Source organism: Rhinoderma darwinii, chromosome 11 (genome assembly GCF_050947455.1).
Source record: "Rhinoderma darwinii isolate aRhiDar2 chromosome 11, aRhiDar2.hap1, whole genome shotgun sequence".
NCBI classification, from domain to species: Eukaryota; Metazoa; Chordata; class Amphibia; order Anura; family Rhinodermatidae; genus Rhinoderma; species Rhinoderma darwinii.
Genome location: NC_134697.1, coordinates 11,083,999 through 11,102,097, shown reverse-complemented (window position 1 = coordinate 11,102,097; position 18,099 = coordinate 11,083,999). Strand labels below are relative to the sequence as shown.

Below are 18,099 nucleotides of genomic sequence, written 5' to 3'. Positions count from 1 at the left end.
TCTCGACATGGGGTATCCCAAATAGCAGTTAAGTATGCTGCAATGTCTTTCTTTTTTTTCTCCTGACACCTCTAGGAGGCTGTTGATTCTTCTACATCTCAGCTAAGTGTGACAGAGCTACAACAACAGGCAAGTGACGGGCGTAAGGGTTTAGATGTGTGTTTATATAGGAGGAACGGTGAAATATAATGCAAGATGGTGTGAGTAGGGTGTTGGAGTTTACGTAGTGAGAAGGTGAGTTAAAGGGTAACTAAATGTTTGACAAACTTCTGACATGTCATAGAGACATATCAGAAGTTTTGATTGTTGGAGGACCGAGCACCGAGACCCCCACCAATCTCTCAAACGAAGCGGCAGAAGTGCTCGTGTGAGCGCTCAGCCGCTTCGTGTCTGATCGGCTATTTCCGGAAATGAATGTATCGGAGTACGGGCTCAATAGAAAGTCTATGAGCCCGTACTCCGATACATCGGCTTTCCGGAAAAAGACGAACAGACACGAAGCGGTTGAGCGCTTCTGCCGCTTCGTTTGAGAGATTGGTGGGGTCTCAGTGCTCGGACCCCCACAAATCAAAACTTCTGACATGTCAGAAGTTTGTAAAATGTTTAGTTACACTTTAAGGGCACCATACGTTTAGTAGGGCGATGGAGTATATAGAAAATTAGGTATAATAAGACAGAACGGGTGGGGTGCTGCAATTGTCTGGAGAATTAACAAATATAGTGATCTTGTATCTCCTCCTCCCACAGATCTCCTTTTTGAAGTCACAGCTTGAGACAGAACAAGCGCACCGTTCCCGCTACATACAGCGCTGTTCCCGCACAACTGATGATCTTATGAGCCTGAGATACAATCTGACTCGTTCCCTGGCTGCCGTGACCTCTGATACTAGACCTCAGGTACTGCAGAGGGAAGCTATCCGACTGGATGACACTTTAAACCGCAGCCTTGGCCTTCCAACTACCTGACGGTGTATTGCTAACATACAGTTCTAAGGGCAAGCAAGTCTCGCATTTTTGAGGAACACATAAGACAGGTGTTTTTGAGGCGTGTAAGACGGAGCACAGTGGGGAAAACGGGCAAATCCATCCGTTGAAAAGTGTACCTGTCTTACAGAAGTCCAGTTGCACTACACGTGCAATGCTCCTAGTTTTATTGACTGATTCGTGACCATTTAACTCTGCCCGTTTGCAATGACAAATCGGTATGTCTGCATGTGTGTGGGTGGTCAATGGTCCAGTAGGGTAGAAAATGATGTCTGTTACAGGATTCAGTCATAATGTGTGATTGTTGTGTGTTACTGGTTGATCAGTGGGAGCTGTATACGTGTTAATACTTGTGTGTCAAGATCCCTTGGTGACCAACAGAATGCTTAAAGAGGCTCTGTCACCACATTATAAGTGCCCTATCTCCTATATAAGGAGATCGGCGCTGTAATGTAGGTGACAGCAGTGCTTTTTATTTAGAAAAACGATCTATTTTTACCACGTTAGGAGCGATTTTAGCTTTATGCTAATTACTTTCTTAATGCCCAAGTGGGGGGGGGGGGGGGTTTAGGACCAATTGGGTGTTGTACAGAGGAGTGTATGATGCTGACCAATCAGTGACCAATCAGCGTCATACACTTCTCTCCATTCATTTAGTCAGCGCAAAGGGATCCTGCTAGATCAGTTTCTGCTGTCTTATACTGACACATTAACAATACTGAAGTGTTTAGACCGTGACTAGACATTCCTTCCAGCTAGGACGGGATGTCTATTCATAATCCCGACACTTCGGTAACGTTTCTGTGGTACTTACAGCAGAGCAAGTGTAATCTTGCGAGATCACGCTATAAATGACAGGTTACAGCGAGATTACGCTTTGCTCTGCTGTAAGTACCACAGAAACGTTAACGAAGTGTCGGGATTGTGAATAGACATCCCGTCCTAGCTGGAAGGAATGTCTATTCACTGTCAAAACACTTCAGTAACGTTAATATGTCAGTATAAGACAGCACATAGTGGACAACGCAGTGTCACTATTCGCTGTCTAAATGAATGGAGAGAAGTGCATGACGCTGATTGGTCACTGATTGGTCAGCGTCATACACTCCTCTGTACAACACCCACTTGGTCTAAAGTAAAAATACGCCCAGTTGGGCATTAAGAAAGTCATTAGCATAAAGCTAAAATCGCTAAAATCCCTCCGTGGTAAAAATAGATAGTTTTTCTAAAAAAAAATCATTACTGTCACCTACATTATAGAGCCCATCTCCTTATGTAGGAGATAGGACACTTATAATGTGGTGACAGTGCCTCTTTAAGACTGCAAGTCTTAGGTACTGAAATGGGGTCTGATCTAGCCCTTTGAGTAACCTAGTCTTCATTGTAAAAATGAAATTCTTGGCTAAGTGCGAATGGTGGAAACTGTTGTGTATGGTAATCAATGCTGCCGCTCATCAAAATTGCTCAGTATCCCCCTGATTATCAATGACACGAAACACCTTAACCATAAGGCTGGGTTCACACGAGCACATTAACGTCCGTAATGGACGGACGTATTTCGGCCGGAAGTCCCGGACCAAACACAGTGCAGGGAGCCGGGCTCCTAGCATCATAGTTATGTACGATGCTAGGAGTCCCTGGCTCTCCATGGAACTGCTGTCCTGTACTGAAAACATGATTACAGTACGAGACAGTTGTCCTGCAGCGAGGCAGGGACTCCTAGCATCGTACATAACTATGATGCTAGGAGCCCGGCTCCCTGCACTGAGTTCGGTCCGGGACTTCCGGCCGAAATACGTCCGTCCATTACGGACGTTAATGTGCTCGTGTGAACCCAGCCTTAGGGTGTAGTCTCATGCCACCAGCTATCATTGCTTTTAGCTCAAATTAATGTTGTACAGTCAGGTTGTAGTGTCCAGCATGGTTTTACTGATGGTACAGGAATCAATTATATGTGATGCAGGTACCGCAATGGGGTCCAACCCCAACCCTTTCCTGAAATGCACTTCAGCTGGTCATCAGAAGCACTCGCTATTTGACCATACATTTCTCAATTTAACCCTGATCATGATTTGAGGGAAAAATGGGGCTGTGCATGGACACTATTACTGTATCTAAGTGACTTGGTAAAGTGATCATGTCACATCACCAGGTATTGACCGGTCTATATCCACAAGGGTAGTGGAAGTGAACATAGCTTGACTAAGGACCCTAGCGGTCTGAAACGCGTAAGCGTGGTCCCGGGATTTTTGTTTTAATCTTTTGTTTTAACATGACCGAATAAACCATTTAACTTTTATACTGAGTGCTGGATACACCATCATTGTTCACTTCCACTACCTTGTGTACCTGCTGTCGACACAGGACTGCGTTGGGGGTATTTTAAAGCACCTGCAACATTTCAATGAAATCAACTTGCATCATATAACGCATTGGAAACGTGGTGAGAGACCTTTCTGTAATACATTCTTTCTCATTCTATCCAGAAGGGTACACAAGGTCAGGTTTGTAGATCATTGCCTCTAACACAAAGGCAAATTATAGCATCATATTATGTTGTGTTTTAAGAAGTCAGGTTGTTGTCAGTTCATTGTGTGCACCACAAGATCAGGCTTTGAACTCATGACTGCTACTGGCTCAGCTTGAGGTTGTGATCTTCAATGTGTGTGTTTCCCAGCACAGTTGGTATATAGCAGGGTAAGTGGTAGATAATTTGTACGCAGTTTTTCTTGTCAGAAGGCTGCCGGCGCTAGATGAATACACTGCAGTTCTAGAATCATAGGTTGTACAGATTTAGAAAAACAATGCCACACCTCTCTACAGGTTGTGTGTGGTATTGCAGCTTAGCTCCATTCACTTCAATTGAGCTGAGCTGTAATACCAGACACAACCCATGAACAGTTGTGGCGCTGTTTTTGGAAGGAAGTAGCCTTGTTTTTCTAATCCTGTACAAACCCTTTAAAGATCTACTTTTTTCTAGCATTTGTAGCTAGTAATTAAAACAGGTTAAACTATTAGTTTTAATTGGATCATTTTGGTTGGTCCAAAAATATCCTACATAAAAAATGAGCGTATGCTTATATATTAGAATATTGCATATACAACAATTCTCCGAAATACCTCTCCATTTGGAACGACTACCGTTAAGTAAAGTGATGGAGTCATGCGTTGCAGGTAAGAAGGTAATGGCGTAGCCATGTGTGCACAGGCTGAGACTGCGGTGAGTGATCTGTGATCGCCATGACAATCGGTTTGTGGATCAGGGTAACCGAGCGATGTGTGATTCAGGTTTATGTTGTGGCTGTTGTGTGATTGTTGGGGTGACAGATGTGTTATACCGGATTATGCTACATTGACAATGTATGTAACTGTTATCGTGACTGATGGATGTATGGAATCGTGACAAACCATTCAGGATTGTAATAAAGGGTCAAACTTGTGTGACCACTTAAAGGGTAATTCCATCCATTCTGTAAATTTACACTAAATAATCCTGCTAGGAGAATGAGAACAGGTGACAACCACTTTGAGCACCTTTTTCTGGCTTCTACAATAACTGGCACTTTCCTCACCCGAGGCGGCAATTTAGGGCTACGGGGATTCATAAATGCTGAAAAGCATGATGGTCCTATTTTTATTTTTAGCATTTAATATTTCTATCCCATATCCACAACCGCTATCCTTATGCCCTATTAGGGTATAGAGAAGACATAGAAATGGGTCTCTTGCCAGGATCCCCCTTTACTGTAGAGCTGCTGCAAAGAGCGGCTCCCTCACATGTGGACGTAGCAGAACCACGTATTATATTGTCACCTTTTTTTTTTTTTTTGAAGGGCCAACATGTAATATTTTTCCCATGTGGTCACATGGAACTTCCCCCGGCGATCACAGAGGGTTAGACAAGCTGGACCTGCAGCGATCAAATAGATTTTACAAAGGGTTTGTCCAGACAGGACAACCCCCTTATAAAATAGTTGCCCATTGCGTCCATGTATAAATCTCTGCTGGATGGAATTGCCCTTTCTAATGTGTTTCAGGGTTGCCATGTGTGTACGATGAGGCTGTTATTAAGTATGTTGGGTGAACTTTATTTTGTACAGTTATATATATCTATATATTTTAATAAAAGCAGTATTATATATATGTACATACGTCGTATTGTATTTAACAATGATGGCCCTTCTGCCGGAGAGAGGCCGCTATATTATAACCTGCCGACTTGACCTAGATGTGTCATTCTGTACATATATCTATATTGGTATGATGGAATATATACATTTATACCCAGATGTGCGCATTTATTATGCATTAAGTGCAGCTGTTATGTAGAGCCGTTGCAAAAACATCAAGCAAAGCCACTTTCTGCTGATATGTTTAATAAGCGTCCATTGAGCCTCATTCTGAACAGAAAAATAAGAGGGAGTCACAAACATGGCTTTCGACGGGGAGAATGGCGGCTGTGGGCAGCTTCTCGGCTACGGTTTCCTTTCTTCTCCACTCAACAGCCTGAGTCCGACGTGATGGATATCCTACAATTCTACGATGGACATGACATTTCTGGGTGAAGTCCTATCGTTCAGCAGTTCTGGGCTATGTAATTTAATTAGGCTGGACTGGTCAGATTGGGTAACGTCTTGCTTTTGGGAAAACCATCCCCACTATAGGTTTGTGACCCGGATACTGAACATTTAGGAGAAGACCGTGTAAACGTAGATGTGACTGATAGCACTGAAGAACACTAAACAACCAAAAAACGATGACATCATGAAGACGACTGACCAATCCCGGACCCTGCTAATCACAGAGCAGTAAACACAACTTTCATCAGCTCTCGTTGTATTCACATTGTGGTCACCAGGACTCCGACTGTACTGCCAACAACTCTCAATGGAACATTAAAGAACATTTCTTCTCTAAAAAGAACAAGTCCTTGAGTCGTTTTTAGCCGTTTCTCGACTCTAGGGAAACCGCTCCATCATGAGTTATCATCCAATTTTTGGAGACCGTAGATCTATCCCACTCCAGTATTATGGAACAGCTAGGGAGGCTTGCCATTCAGGACTTTAGGATAGCAGGCTGACATTCCCTGTGGGAGCTATGATGGCCGCCATATTGGTTGTCACACAAAAACAAATCACGAAGGCCACCTGTATTTTTGTTTCCATATTGCGTCCCGAACACGCTCACCGTAGGGTTCTATATTGATCTAAGTTTGGTTCAGTCGCTTCTGATTATTGTGGTAGTATTACGGTGTGAAACCAACCTGTCAAATGAATTCTAACCATTTAGGACAAATCAATCATCTATATTTACGGGGAAATTTGATTTGACGGGAGACTGCAACAAGCACGGGACACAACACACTGACCCACACAGCACCAGTACACGCACCAACCTATATCTCGAGAACATCTGACTAGCACTCCATTCTTTCAAGGTGATGCTCATTGATCAAAACCACCAGGGCAATGACCGATCTTCCAATATGAAGAACTTTAAAGCTCTCACTGACGAGGACTGTATAAACTTTCTACGAGGAAACACCAAACTGCTCAACGGCTCTGTCTCTCGATCTTTTACATTTACTTTTCCCCAGGAGCAGGATAAAGTCGAATACGGAGTTGATACCTTGTATAACGCAATCATTCTGAATACTGAAGAGCCCTTATAACACATTGATGTGGTCTACTTGAAGGTGACCAAGTATGACCAGGATATTCACTGGCCGGTGGTCAACAGTCCTCTTCATCACTAGGATAGTGGCCGTCTGGTGGTCAACACCCACTTAACAGCAAAACATTGGTTGACCAGTACTCTACAAATTTCTTCCCCTGTATACGATATGCCGACTATTGTGTTGGTCCATGCCCACCAGGTTTTAAAGGGACTGGTTCTCCATGACCAAGATAACCATTGACTAGTAGACTGTGCCCACATATGATCAGGATAACCGTTGACTAGTAGACTGTGCCCACGTATGAAAAGGATAACCGTTGACTAGTAGACTGTGCCCACGTATGAAAAGGATAACCGTTGACTAGTAGACTGTGCCCACGTATGACCAGGATAACCGTTGACTAGTAGACGGTGCCCACGTATGACCAGGATAACCGTTGACTAGTAGACTGTGCCCACGTATGACCAAGATAACCGTTGACTAGTAGACTGTGCCCACGTATGACCAGGATAACCGTTGACTGTGCCCACGTATGACCAGGATAACCAATGACTGCTTGGTGGCCTTCATCTTCCTATAAAGGTATTGGATCCATACTCAACAAGTGTTCTGTGACTTGCATGCCCGGGAGCCACCATTGACAGTCCTGTAACAATGCAAGATGGAACCCAACCCTGGTAGAAGTGCTGGAGGGAGGAGTTTTTATCCCAAAAAAAAAGCCTTATTTTTGTGGTGTGTAAACCATGAAGCCACGCGTGGCCTTGTAGGGTCCGCTCATTCGATGTGCCACATACCACTACAGTAATGAACTTCACAACAAAACGGTTAAAGCATAAGAGACATCCAACGTGAAATTGTAGCAATACAAAGAGGACGGACACTCCCGCTGGTTTGCGAATGGCTGGTTCTGGGATTTCGGGATGGGTGGGAGGAGGGTTCTCTCCAGAAGCGGGGAAAGTCTGTAGGAAATCTCACCAACGTCTTAAGTCCAAGATGGCTGCAGACTCCTTGTTAACACTTTGTGCTGTGCAATAGGTGTACGCTTTATAAATAAATCAAGTTGGCCTTGGGTAGACTGGCAACCAAGCCTTCCACTCCCCAGAGACACTGTGAATGCCCTCTCCCAAGGTAACACCGGAACATCTTGGCACTAGGAAATTTGAGGCGGGCAGAGGGCATCGCCACACTCGCCGTTTCTTTTACTCAACGGTGTCACGGAGGGAGAGTTTAAAAAGTCTGTGTGTGGGAAGGGTCTTTTCTTCATGAATTGTCTCCGTATCCAGTGAGGGGCCCATTGGCCCTGATTGTCGGGCGAAGATATACATTTATATATTTATATATATCTATACACGTGGAGGGATGATTTAACCCTCTCCTATATTTCTTTTGCATTCCGCCTGGGGTTTTGCTTTGCACAGTCTTTAAGCGATAGAGTCCCAATCAAAGTCGTCTTGTATTTCTTCGCTGCTGGGCGGATAACGGAGTACCTGGCGAGTAGGCGGATACATTGGACGCTGAGAATGGCGACCTGTGGGTGGAAAAGAATCGGTCAACGCTTAAAGGTAATCTATACTAAAATACCACCCCCCACCTCCTAACCGAACTCCCATCATAGCCATCCACCATTCAGTAGTTTAAAGCTCTAACTAAGCTTTTGGCCGCCATATTCCAGAAATCACATTGGTCTTCCACAACTTGGGAAAGGCCAGTAATGTAAGTCAAATCTTCATGAACTTCCTACCAATGGGAGCTGCAGTATAAAGTATGGGGGGCAGACACGAAGCCTGATCCACTAATGAAATAGAAGCTGCATTTCAGATTACCTCTGCCACCAATAGACAATGCAGCTAAGCTGAAGTTTGTGATCATTATGGTGCCCTAATGGAGCAGTTCTGCAGTATAAAGCATTGGGGGCACAGAGCTGAAGACTAAGCCTTTTTATTTCCAGTAAATCTGTGCGCTCACCTTGCTGGCTGTATGTTGGGGGGGCCTGGGTTTGGATAGGATACCCAGGGGGTGCAGTGAAATTGTGACCACATGATACTGGAGGCGGCTGGTTCTGCCCATAGGAGGTAACTGGAAGTAAAAAGTAAACAAAAATATTTCAGTGGCTGTAAGTAATAAGTATATAATACATTGGTTATAAAGTCTGGTCAATTAAATGCATGTAAATCGGTGAATTCTCAGGTTCCCAAAGTTTGTAGGAAACTTCACTTTATGCAAACCACAGTCACCACGCCATCACAATCCCATTCAAAATAGTGTAACATCCCACCCAAACTACCCTCCACTTACCCTGCCCCCGAAAGTAGCCTGAAATTACACATCACTGGCATAACAACGGTGGTGCACATTGAAGATGTAATTTAACGGAGTTGTCCAGAATTAGATAAACACGGCTGTTTTCTTCCAAAAACAGCTCCACCCCTGTCCATGGGTTGTGACTGGTATTGCAACTTGGCTCTATTAAAGTTGATGAGGCTGAGCTGCAATACCATACATGACCTGTTGATGAGTGTGGCACTGTTTTTAAAAGAAAGCGGCCATGTTTTTCTAATTCTGTACAAACCTTTGACTATAATATATTATTAATAACCAAACTATACAAAACTTAATCTGACCAATCACAACACTTCACTCTCCACAGCTGGGGCAACACTGACCCCAGCTTCGTTCCATGCAGACAAGCACATCTGCCCTCCTGCACCCAGTAAGCCTCTTTAAGTAGCAGGCACCTCCAACCCAAGATGCTCTGGCACTTGGGGACCTTACACACATCCTTTACCCCCCCCACCACACTGATAAGTCTAAATGATGCCGCACCCATCAAGCTCCCGGTACGGAGTCTATAGGGTCACAATCCACCATTACACCCCTTACTCACACCTAGTAGCCGACCTTCTCACAATCCCTTCTAGTAATTTCCCCTTAATAACGCACTCTGTACCTAATGCAATAGTCCCCAGCCTCACTGGCCCCCCCCTATGCCCGGTCTAACTCCAATTCTCCCCTTACGCCTACCATAGATGTGTAGCCCCAATACTTCTAAATGTTCCCTGCTAGAATCCATCCCCTGCAAACTCGTCACTCATTCATCATACTGAAACTTATCCCTTTACCCCCCAATCCTACCTGCCATGGTATGCCCTGGCTTTGCTCCCTGGAGTGCACAGGCGCTGCTGGTGGTGGGGGGCATGCATTGGGCCTGGCAGGACGCTGCCTGTCCATGTGAGGAGGTTGGAGGCAGGAGTCCGGTGTGACTTAGCAGATGACTTAGGGAATCACACAAGCTGGCGATGTGATGTTGATCCAGGCTCCAGTTCTTGAGTTCTGCCTGTCGTAGACTCTCCATGAGGTCTGGAGAGAGGACACTTAATTTAAAGGGTTCTCGTTCAATGCATAGATCCACATACGGAAATTGTTTTGGAATTTAAAACTACATAAAGTACTGAGTAAAAGTTTTTCTTTCCCTATTCCTGAATTATATCACATTTTATGCTCCAGTCACATCCAAAGCTGCACTCAACATTCTGCTGAAATGGTAAATGCAGCTCTGGATGTGACTGGAGTATAAGGCAGAATATTTCAACACCATACACAGATTTGAATAGCAAAATGATCAAATGTTAAGATAGTTTTTAGATATACGGGTTGTCTATTTTAACCCACAATAGAGAATTCCCCAGTAGGGGGCGCTCCACCATTCTGACCATTGCTGTCTCATATATTACCCTGCCGCTCCTTTAATGGAATTGCACATTTACCTGAGAACTGGGACAAATCCACAGTTGACCAGTCCAGATTGCTGACCATTTTGAAGCTTTCCTTTAAAGAGTCTATGTTGGAGCTCCAGTCACCGGGGAGACCTGGGAGAGGGGGGGAATTAAAAAAACTGATTGTAAGCTCTTCTGCCAATATATTGCATCTATTTATGTGTCTACATCAAAGATGCATGAAACTTACCCAATGGCATGCTGGGGGCAGGGGGTCGAGGCATTTGCTGGGAGGGTAGGTAGGACGGCGGTTGGTGCTGCTGGCTTTGATGGTGTGAAGAAGAGGGATTGTTCATGTTGTGGGGGTGCAGTGAGGAAGACTCCCCTGAATTCTGTTGGTACATGCAGCAGCTTGACGATGGCGTCTGTACATCAGTGGGGAGAGGAGACAACCCTGGACAGAGAAATTTGAGAATCACTATCTGTCTGCTTTGTGTTCTGCAACTTCCTAATAGCTGGAGGTTCCCTCCTATCTTTTTTCTCAACTTCCTAATATACTTTGGGTCCCAATTACGCCTTTTTGTGAGATATCTGCTTGCAGTCAGTGAATGAAAACAATTATTTATATTCAGAGCCTGAAAACGTACAGACTGTACAGCTCGCAGTCTAGAACAGTGGTGTGCAACCTGCGTCCCGCCATTTGATGTTAAACTACAACTCCTAGGATACCGTGATAGCCAATGGCTGACAGGACAGACTGGAAGTTGTAGTTTCACAGCAACTTGACAGCTCCAGACTTGGTAGAATTGCAGCAAACGCACCACTATAAGAAGTATTACAGGTTTTCAGCTTCTGCATGTAAACAACAATGTCTGCATTCGCTGAAAGCAAGCAGAGATCTTACATGGTGAGGAACTGAATCACAAAGTATATAAGACGATTGTAGAACTTTTCATTACACAATGATTAGGCTTTATTAGCAGAAGATTGGAGGAGCTAGCTAGAGTCTGTGGACCATGTGATGGGGTAATAGCTGGTCCTAGGTGCCCGGCACATGCTGTGGTTACCTCTCCTACAATGCCCCACCTCCATTCTCACCCTGTTTACCCTGCAAAGTACGGTATAGGCTGCGGAAGGAACAGCTGAGGTCTGGGATCTCCGAAAAGGAAAATTTGTAGCAGTCGCTGTTGTTGTAAGATGAAGTCCTTGAGTCTGTTGGCATGTGAGCGGAGGCAGCCTGCGACACGAAAGAGAGGGGGGCAATTATTACCAAGACCACGGGCAGAGCACAGAAATATAGATCATATGACCCCTATACACATGGAGGGAAAATGGCCCATGAGCTCTAGTTGTCTTTTTATTATAGTAGTTATATTCTTGTATATAGGAGGCAGTAATATAGTAGTTATATTCTTGTATATAGGGGACAGTATTATAGTAGTTATATTCTTGTATATAGGGGGCAGTATTATAGTAGTTATATTCTTGTATATAGGAGCAGTATTATAGTAGTTATATTCTTGTATATAGGGGGCAGTATTATAGTAGTTATATTCTTGAATATAGGTGGCAGTATTATAGTAGTTATATCTTGTATATAGGAGCAGTATTATAATAGTTATATTCCTGTATATAGGGGCAGTATTATAGTAGTTATATTCTTGTATATAGGGGGCAGTATTATAGTAGTTATATTCTTGTATATAGGGGCAGTATTATAGTAGTTATATTCTTGTATATAGGAGGCAGTATTATAGTAGTTATATTCTTGTATATAGGGGCAGTATTATAGTAGTTATATTCTTGTATATAGGAGGCAGTATTATAGTAGTTATATTCTTGTATATAGGGGCAGTATTATAGTAGTTATATTCTTGTATATAGGAGCAGTATTATAGTAGTTATATTCTTGTATATAGGGGCAGTATTATAGTAGTTATATTCTTGTATATAGGAGGCAGTATTATAGTAGTTATATTCTTGTATAAAGGGGGCAGTATTATAGTAGTTATATTCTTGTATATAGGGGGCAGTATTATAGTAGCTATATTCTTGTATATAGGGGCAGTATTATAGTAGTTCTATTCTTGTATATAGGGGCAGTATTATAGTAGTTATATTCTTGTATATAGGGGTCAGTATTATAGTAGTTATATTCTTGTATATAGGAGGCAGTATTATAGTAGTTATATTCTTGTATATAGGGGCAGTATTATAGTAGTTATATTCTTGTATATAGAGGCAGTATTATAGTAGTTATATTCTTGTATATAGGAGCAGTATTATAGTAGTTATATTCTTGTATATAGGGGGCAGTATTATAGTAGTTATATTCTTGTATATAGGGGCAGTATTATAGTAGTTATATTCTTGTATATAGGAGCAGTATTATAGTAGTTATATTCTTGTATATAGGGGGCAGTATTATAGTAGTTATATTCTTGTATATAGGATCAGTATTATGGTAGTTATATTCTTGTATATAGGAGCAATATTATAGTAGTTATATTCTTGTATATATGGGGCAGTATTATAGTAGTTATATTCTTGTATATAGGAGCAGTATTATAGTAGTTATATTCTTGTATATAGGGGGCAGTATTATAGCAGTTATATTCTTGTATATAGGAGCAGTATTATAGTAGTTATATTCTTATATATAGGGGCAGTATTATAGTAGTTATATTCTTGTATATAGGGCAGTATTATAGTAGTTATATTCTTGTACATAGGAGCAGTATTATAGTAGTTATATTCTTTTATATAGGGGCCAGTATTATAGTAGTTATATTCTTGTATATAGGAGCAGTATTATAGTAGTTATTTTCTTGTATATAGGAGGCAGTATTATAGTAGTTATATTCTTTTATATAGGGGGCAGTATTATAGTAGTTATATTCTTGTATATAGGAGCAGTATTATAGTAGTTATATTCTTGTATATAGGAGCAGTACTATAGTAGTTATATTCTTGTATATAGGGGGCAGTATTATAGTAGTTATATTCTTGTATATAGGGAGCAGTATTATAGTAGTTATATTCTTGTATATAGGGGCAGTATTATAGTAGTTATATTCTTTTATATAGGAGCAGTATTATAGTAGTTATATTCTTATACAGAGGAGGCAGTATTATAGTAGTTATATTCTTGTATATAGGAACAGTATTATAGTAGTTATATTCTTGTATATAGGGAGCAGTATTATAGTAGTTATATTCTTGTATATAGGAGCAGTATTATAGTAGTTATGTTCTTATACAGAGGAGGCAGTATTATAGTAGTTATATTCTTGTATATAGGAACAGTATTATAGTAGTTATATTCTTGTATATAGGAGGCAGTATTATAGTAGTTATATTCTTGTATATAGGAGCAGTATTATAGTAGTTATATTCTTGTATATAGGAGCAGTATTATAGTAGTTATATTCTTGTATATAGGGGTCAGTATTATAGTAGTAATATTCTTGTATATAGGAACAGTATTATAGTAGTTATATTCTTGTATATAGGGGGCAGTATTATAGTAGTTATATTCTTGTATATAGGAGCAGTATTATAGTAGTTATATTCTTGTATATAGGGGTCAGTATTATAGTAGTAATATTCTTGTGTATAGGAGCAGTATTATAGTAGTTATATTCTTGTATATAGGAGCAGTATTATAGTAGTTATATTCTTGTATATAGGAGGCAGTATTATAGTAGTTATATTCTTGTATATAGGGGTTAGTATTATAGTAGTTATATTCTTGTATATAGGGGGCAGTATTATAGTAGTTATATTCTTGTATATAGGAGGCAGTATTATAGTAGTTATATTCTTGTATATAGGGGTTAGTATTATAGTAGTTATATTCTTGTATATAGGGGTTAGTATTATAGTAGTTATATTCTTGTATATAGGAGCAGTATTATAGTAGTTATATTCTTGTATAAAGGAGGCAGTATTATAGTAGTTATATTCTTGTATAAAGGAGGCAGTATTATAGTAGTTATATTCTTGTATAAAGGAGGCAGTATTATAGTAGTTATATTCTTGTATAAAGGAGGCAGTATTATATAGTAGGGCAAAGGCAAGGGGTTGAATCCAGCGATGTAGAGGATAAAATGGAAACTTATTCCAAGTTTACTAGGTATCGAGGTTTAAAAAGGTCCAATAAGATGGAGTCCTGGTGTGCAGACAGGAGTGTATATCGGTCCAGTCTTGGAGCCTACGCGTTTCAGACGTTTCAGACGTTGTTCCAAACAGCCATGTTTAAGGACGTGCACAACGTCTGAAACGCGTAGGCTCCAAGACTGGACCGATATACACTCCTGTCTGCACACCAGGACTCCATCTTATTGGACCTTTTTAAACCTCGATACCTAGTAAACTTGGAATAAGTTTCCATTTTATCCTCTACATCGCTGGATTCAACCCCTTGCCTTTGCCTGTCTTTACCTATCGTGCGCCGACACGAGATTCCGTGCGATGACTACGACACACATGTCAAGTGTCAGGTGAGCTGGAGGATCTCTCCCATATATCTTCTGTATAGTATTATATAGTAGTTATATTCTTGTATATAGGGGGCAGTATTATAGTAGTTATATTCTTGTATATAGGGGGCAGTATTATAGTAGTTATATTCTTGTACATACTTTAGGGGCAGTATTATAGTAGTTATATTCTTGTATATAGGGGGCAGTATGATAGTAGTTATATTCTTGTATATAGGGGGCAGTATCATAGTAGTTATATTCTTGTATATAGGAGCAGTATTATAGTAGTTATATTCTTGTATATAGGAACAGTATTATAGTAGTTATATTCTTGTATATAGGGGGCAGTATTATAGTAGTTATATTCTTGTATATAGGAGGCAGTATTATAGTAGTTATATTCTTGTATATAGGAGGCAGTATTATAGTAGTTATATTCTTGTATATAGGAGCAGTATTATAGTAGTTATATTCTTGTATATAGGGGGCAGTATTATAGTAGTTATATTCTTGTATATAGGAGGCAGTATTATAGTAGTTATATTCTTGTATATAGGCGCAGTATTATAGTAGTTATATTCTTGTATATAGGGGGCAGTATTATAGTAGTTATATTCTTGTATATAGGGCAGTATTATAGTAGTTATATTCTTGTATATAGGGGCAGTATTATAGTAGTTATATTCTTGTATATAGGGGGCAGTAGTATAGTAGTTATATTCTTGTACATACTTTAGGGGCAGTAACTTTTTTTGTTAATAAGTAGCAGTAATGTCGGTATATAATTTGTGGAGTAGATTGCTCCCACTGTTTTATATGTGTCTTTAGTCCAAAATACAGTCCGTCTTGGCCCTTTACCTGGCTGTAGCTGGGGAGCGTCGAGTTGTTCTCCATGTGATGACTTTGCGTATTCTCCGTAGGTAAAGACACATCACTGGTTGCACTCAGGGGGCTTTTATTCACCTCTTGTTCGGGGGAGTCCTGGGAGAGCTGTGAAATTATTACATCACATGACTCTATAGCTCAGATACTCTTTGTAAAACTTGCCGTAGAGATAATTTAAATGACTAACAATCTCGTTACCGCTAATCATGTCTAGCCCTGTACAGGCTTCCATAAATTCCGACACCACGTGCTGGGTAATGCCAGGAATAAGTCTCCCCTTCAACTCTTAGTATTGGAAATAGTCTTTATTGTAACGGTAGCAAACACTTTAATACCATTATATTAGAGAGAACCTATAGAGAATAGTCAAAAAACTAATACAAATATAACAAATAAATAGAAGTTCATTTTATTAACAGATAGATACAAACAAGATTAAAAATTATGAGTCATACAATGTAAAAAAATGGCGTCAACCGATTGTGGGACACAGATAATACATATAGGGTATAAATAAAGTGCTGGGAAATAGGATGACAGCATGAAATGTACTGGTTATGCCTGATATGCAACCAGATAATTGGATATGAAGTGCTCTTTGACAGTGATGGTATGTTAGTAAGGCTAATGTGCTCTGGAAAAGATATAAGTGCAGAGCACTAATGAAGGAATAAATGGATACAGGCCAGGACATATAGAAAACACCAGTACATTGGTACAATGTAATACACATTCATGTCAGAAGATGGTGCTGTTTAACCATCCCAGATTGTGTACCATCAATATGGAGTAGTAAAGTACGTACCCAGATATGTTGAGTGATCCCATATGCAGGAGACGCCAGACCCGACGCGCGTTTCGGCAGATGCCTTCGTCCGGGGCATGGGTACGTACTTTACTACTCCATATTGATGGTACACAATCTGGGATGGTTAAACAGCACCATCTTCTGACATGAATGTGTATTACATTGTACCAATGTACTGGTGTTTTCTATATGTCCTGGCCTGTATCCATTTATTCCTTCATTAGTGCTCTGCACTTATATCTTTTCCAGAGCACATTAGCCTTACTAACATACCATCACTGTCAAAGAGCACTTCATATCCAATTATCTGGTTGCATATCAGGCATAACCAGTACATTTCATGCTGTCATCCTATTTCCCAGCACTTTATTTATACCCTATATGTATTATCTGTGTCCCACAATCGGTTGACGCCATTTTTTAACATTGTATGACTCATAATTTTTAATCTTGTTTGTATCTATCTGTTAATAAAATGAACTTCTATTTATTTGTTATATTTGTATTAGTTTTTTGACTATTCTCTATAGGTTCTGGAGATATTCTTAGTCAAAAACACCAAGTCACACTTGGTTATATATATTTTCTGAGGCTATCCCTATTTATAAATTGTTTAAAAAATCAAGATATAATTCATCGTATTACTTGATATACTATACTGTATAGTTTTTTTAGATAGCCCATTAGCGCTTCATGTGTACAAATTGGTTGTATACCATTATATTAGGTAAATGTTTATAGGGTTTGTTCAGGGTGAGGAAAACAAGGCTGCAGTTTTCCAAAAACAGCACCACATATGTGTACTGGTGCGGCACTAAGTTTTAAATAGAAAGCATCCATACTTTTCTAATCCTGTATTACTTAGTGCTGTTTATATGACAGTTGTCCAGTTACCTCATCATCGGGATGTGGACGTTTTCTGCGGGGGAGGGATACATCTTCTTTAGGACAGCTGTCAATCATCCAGTACGATCCCTAGAAATGATATGCCATAAGTGATAAATGAAATGTTAGGCACTTGGGGCGAGAAAACAAATTACTGGGTAAAACTGCCAAGGAACTTGGGAATATTGGTTGACATTAAACTTAAAGCGGCTTTATCACCCGATTATAAGTGCCCTATTTCCTACATAATGTGATCGGCGCTGTAATGTAGATAACAGCAGTGTTTTTTATTTAGAAAAACGATCAATTTTGACGGCGTTACGACCTATTTTAGATTTATGCTAATGACTTTCTTTACTGTAAGAGCAGGGACACTAGAGAACTCTCTGCAATAGGAAGTAGTGATGGTAAAGTTGTTGTAGTTTAAGAGGAGCCTGGAGGTATTTCTTGTAAAATATAATAGCTCAAGTGATATACAGTGAAGGAAATAAGTATTTGATCCCTTGCTGATTTTGTAAGTTTGCCCACTGTCAAAGTCATGAACAGTCTAGAATTTTTAGGCTAGGTTCATTTTACCAGTGAGAGATAGATTATATAAAAAAAGAAAAACAGAAAATCACATTGTCAAAATTATATATATTTATTTGCATTGTGCACAGAGAA

The 18,099-nt window shown here is 40.4% G+C and overlaps 2 protein-coding genes across 4 annotated transcripts in view; one reads left to right on the top strand and one right to left on the bottom strand.

The window, feature by feature from the left end:
• LOC142664033 (uncharacterized) overlaps positions 1 to 5,882 on the top strand; it is a 31,648-nt gene extending 25,766 nt beyond the window's left edge. The window contains exons 17-19 of the mRNA XM_075842918.1: positions 76 to 129; positions 748 to 897; positions 5,649 to 5,882. Of these exons, the coding sequence (XP_075699033.1) occupies positions 76 to 129; positions 748 to 897; positions 5,649 to 5,726 (282 nt within the window). The 3' untranslated portion in view covers positions 5,727 to 5,882. The remainder of the gene's footprint in view (positions 1 to 75; positions 130 to 747; positions 898 to 5,648) is intronic.
• FOXJ2 (forkhead box J2) overlaps positions 5,189 to 18,099 on the bottom strand; it is a 31,698-nt gene continuing 18,787 nt past the window's right edge. For 2 of the 3 annotated variants that reach the window (XM_075842919.1, XM_075842920.1), the window contains exons 4-11: positions 17,446 to 17,526; positions 15,717 to 15,848; positions 11,473 to 11,611; positions 10,625 to 10,828; positions 10,426 to 10,527; positions 9,794 to 10,018; positions 8,627 to 8,737; positions 5,189 to 8,189 (exon numbers count right to left, since the gene is read on the bottom strand). In XM_075842919.1, coding sequence (XP_075699034.1) covers positions 8,083 to 8,189; positions 8,627 to 8,737; positions 9,794 to 10,018; positions 10,426 to 10,527; positions 10,625 to 10,828; positions 11,473 to 11,611; positions 15,717 to 15,848; positions 17,446 to 17,526 — 1,101 coding nt within the window. In that variant the 3' untranslated portion in view covers positions 5,189 to 8,082. The remainder of the gene's footprint in view (positions 8,190 to 8,626; positions 8,738 to 9,793; positions 10,019 to 10,425; positions 10,528 to 10,624; positions 10,829 to 11,472; positions 11,612 to 15,716; positions 15,849 to 17,445; positions 17,527 to 18,099) is intronic. The other variant, XM_075842921.1, reaches the window with a different exon arrangement.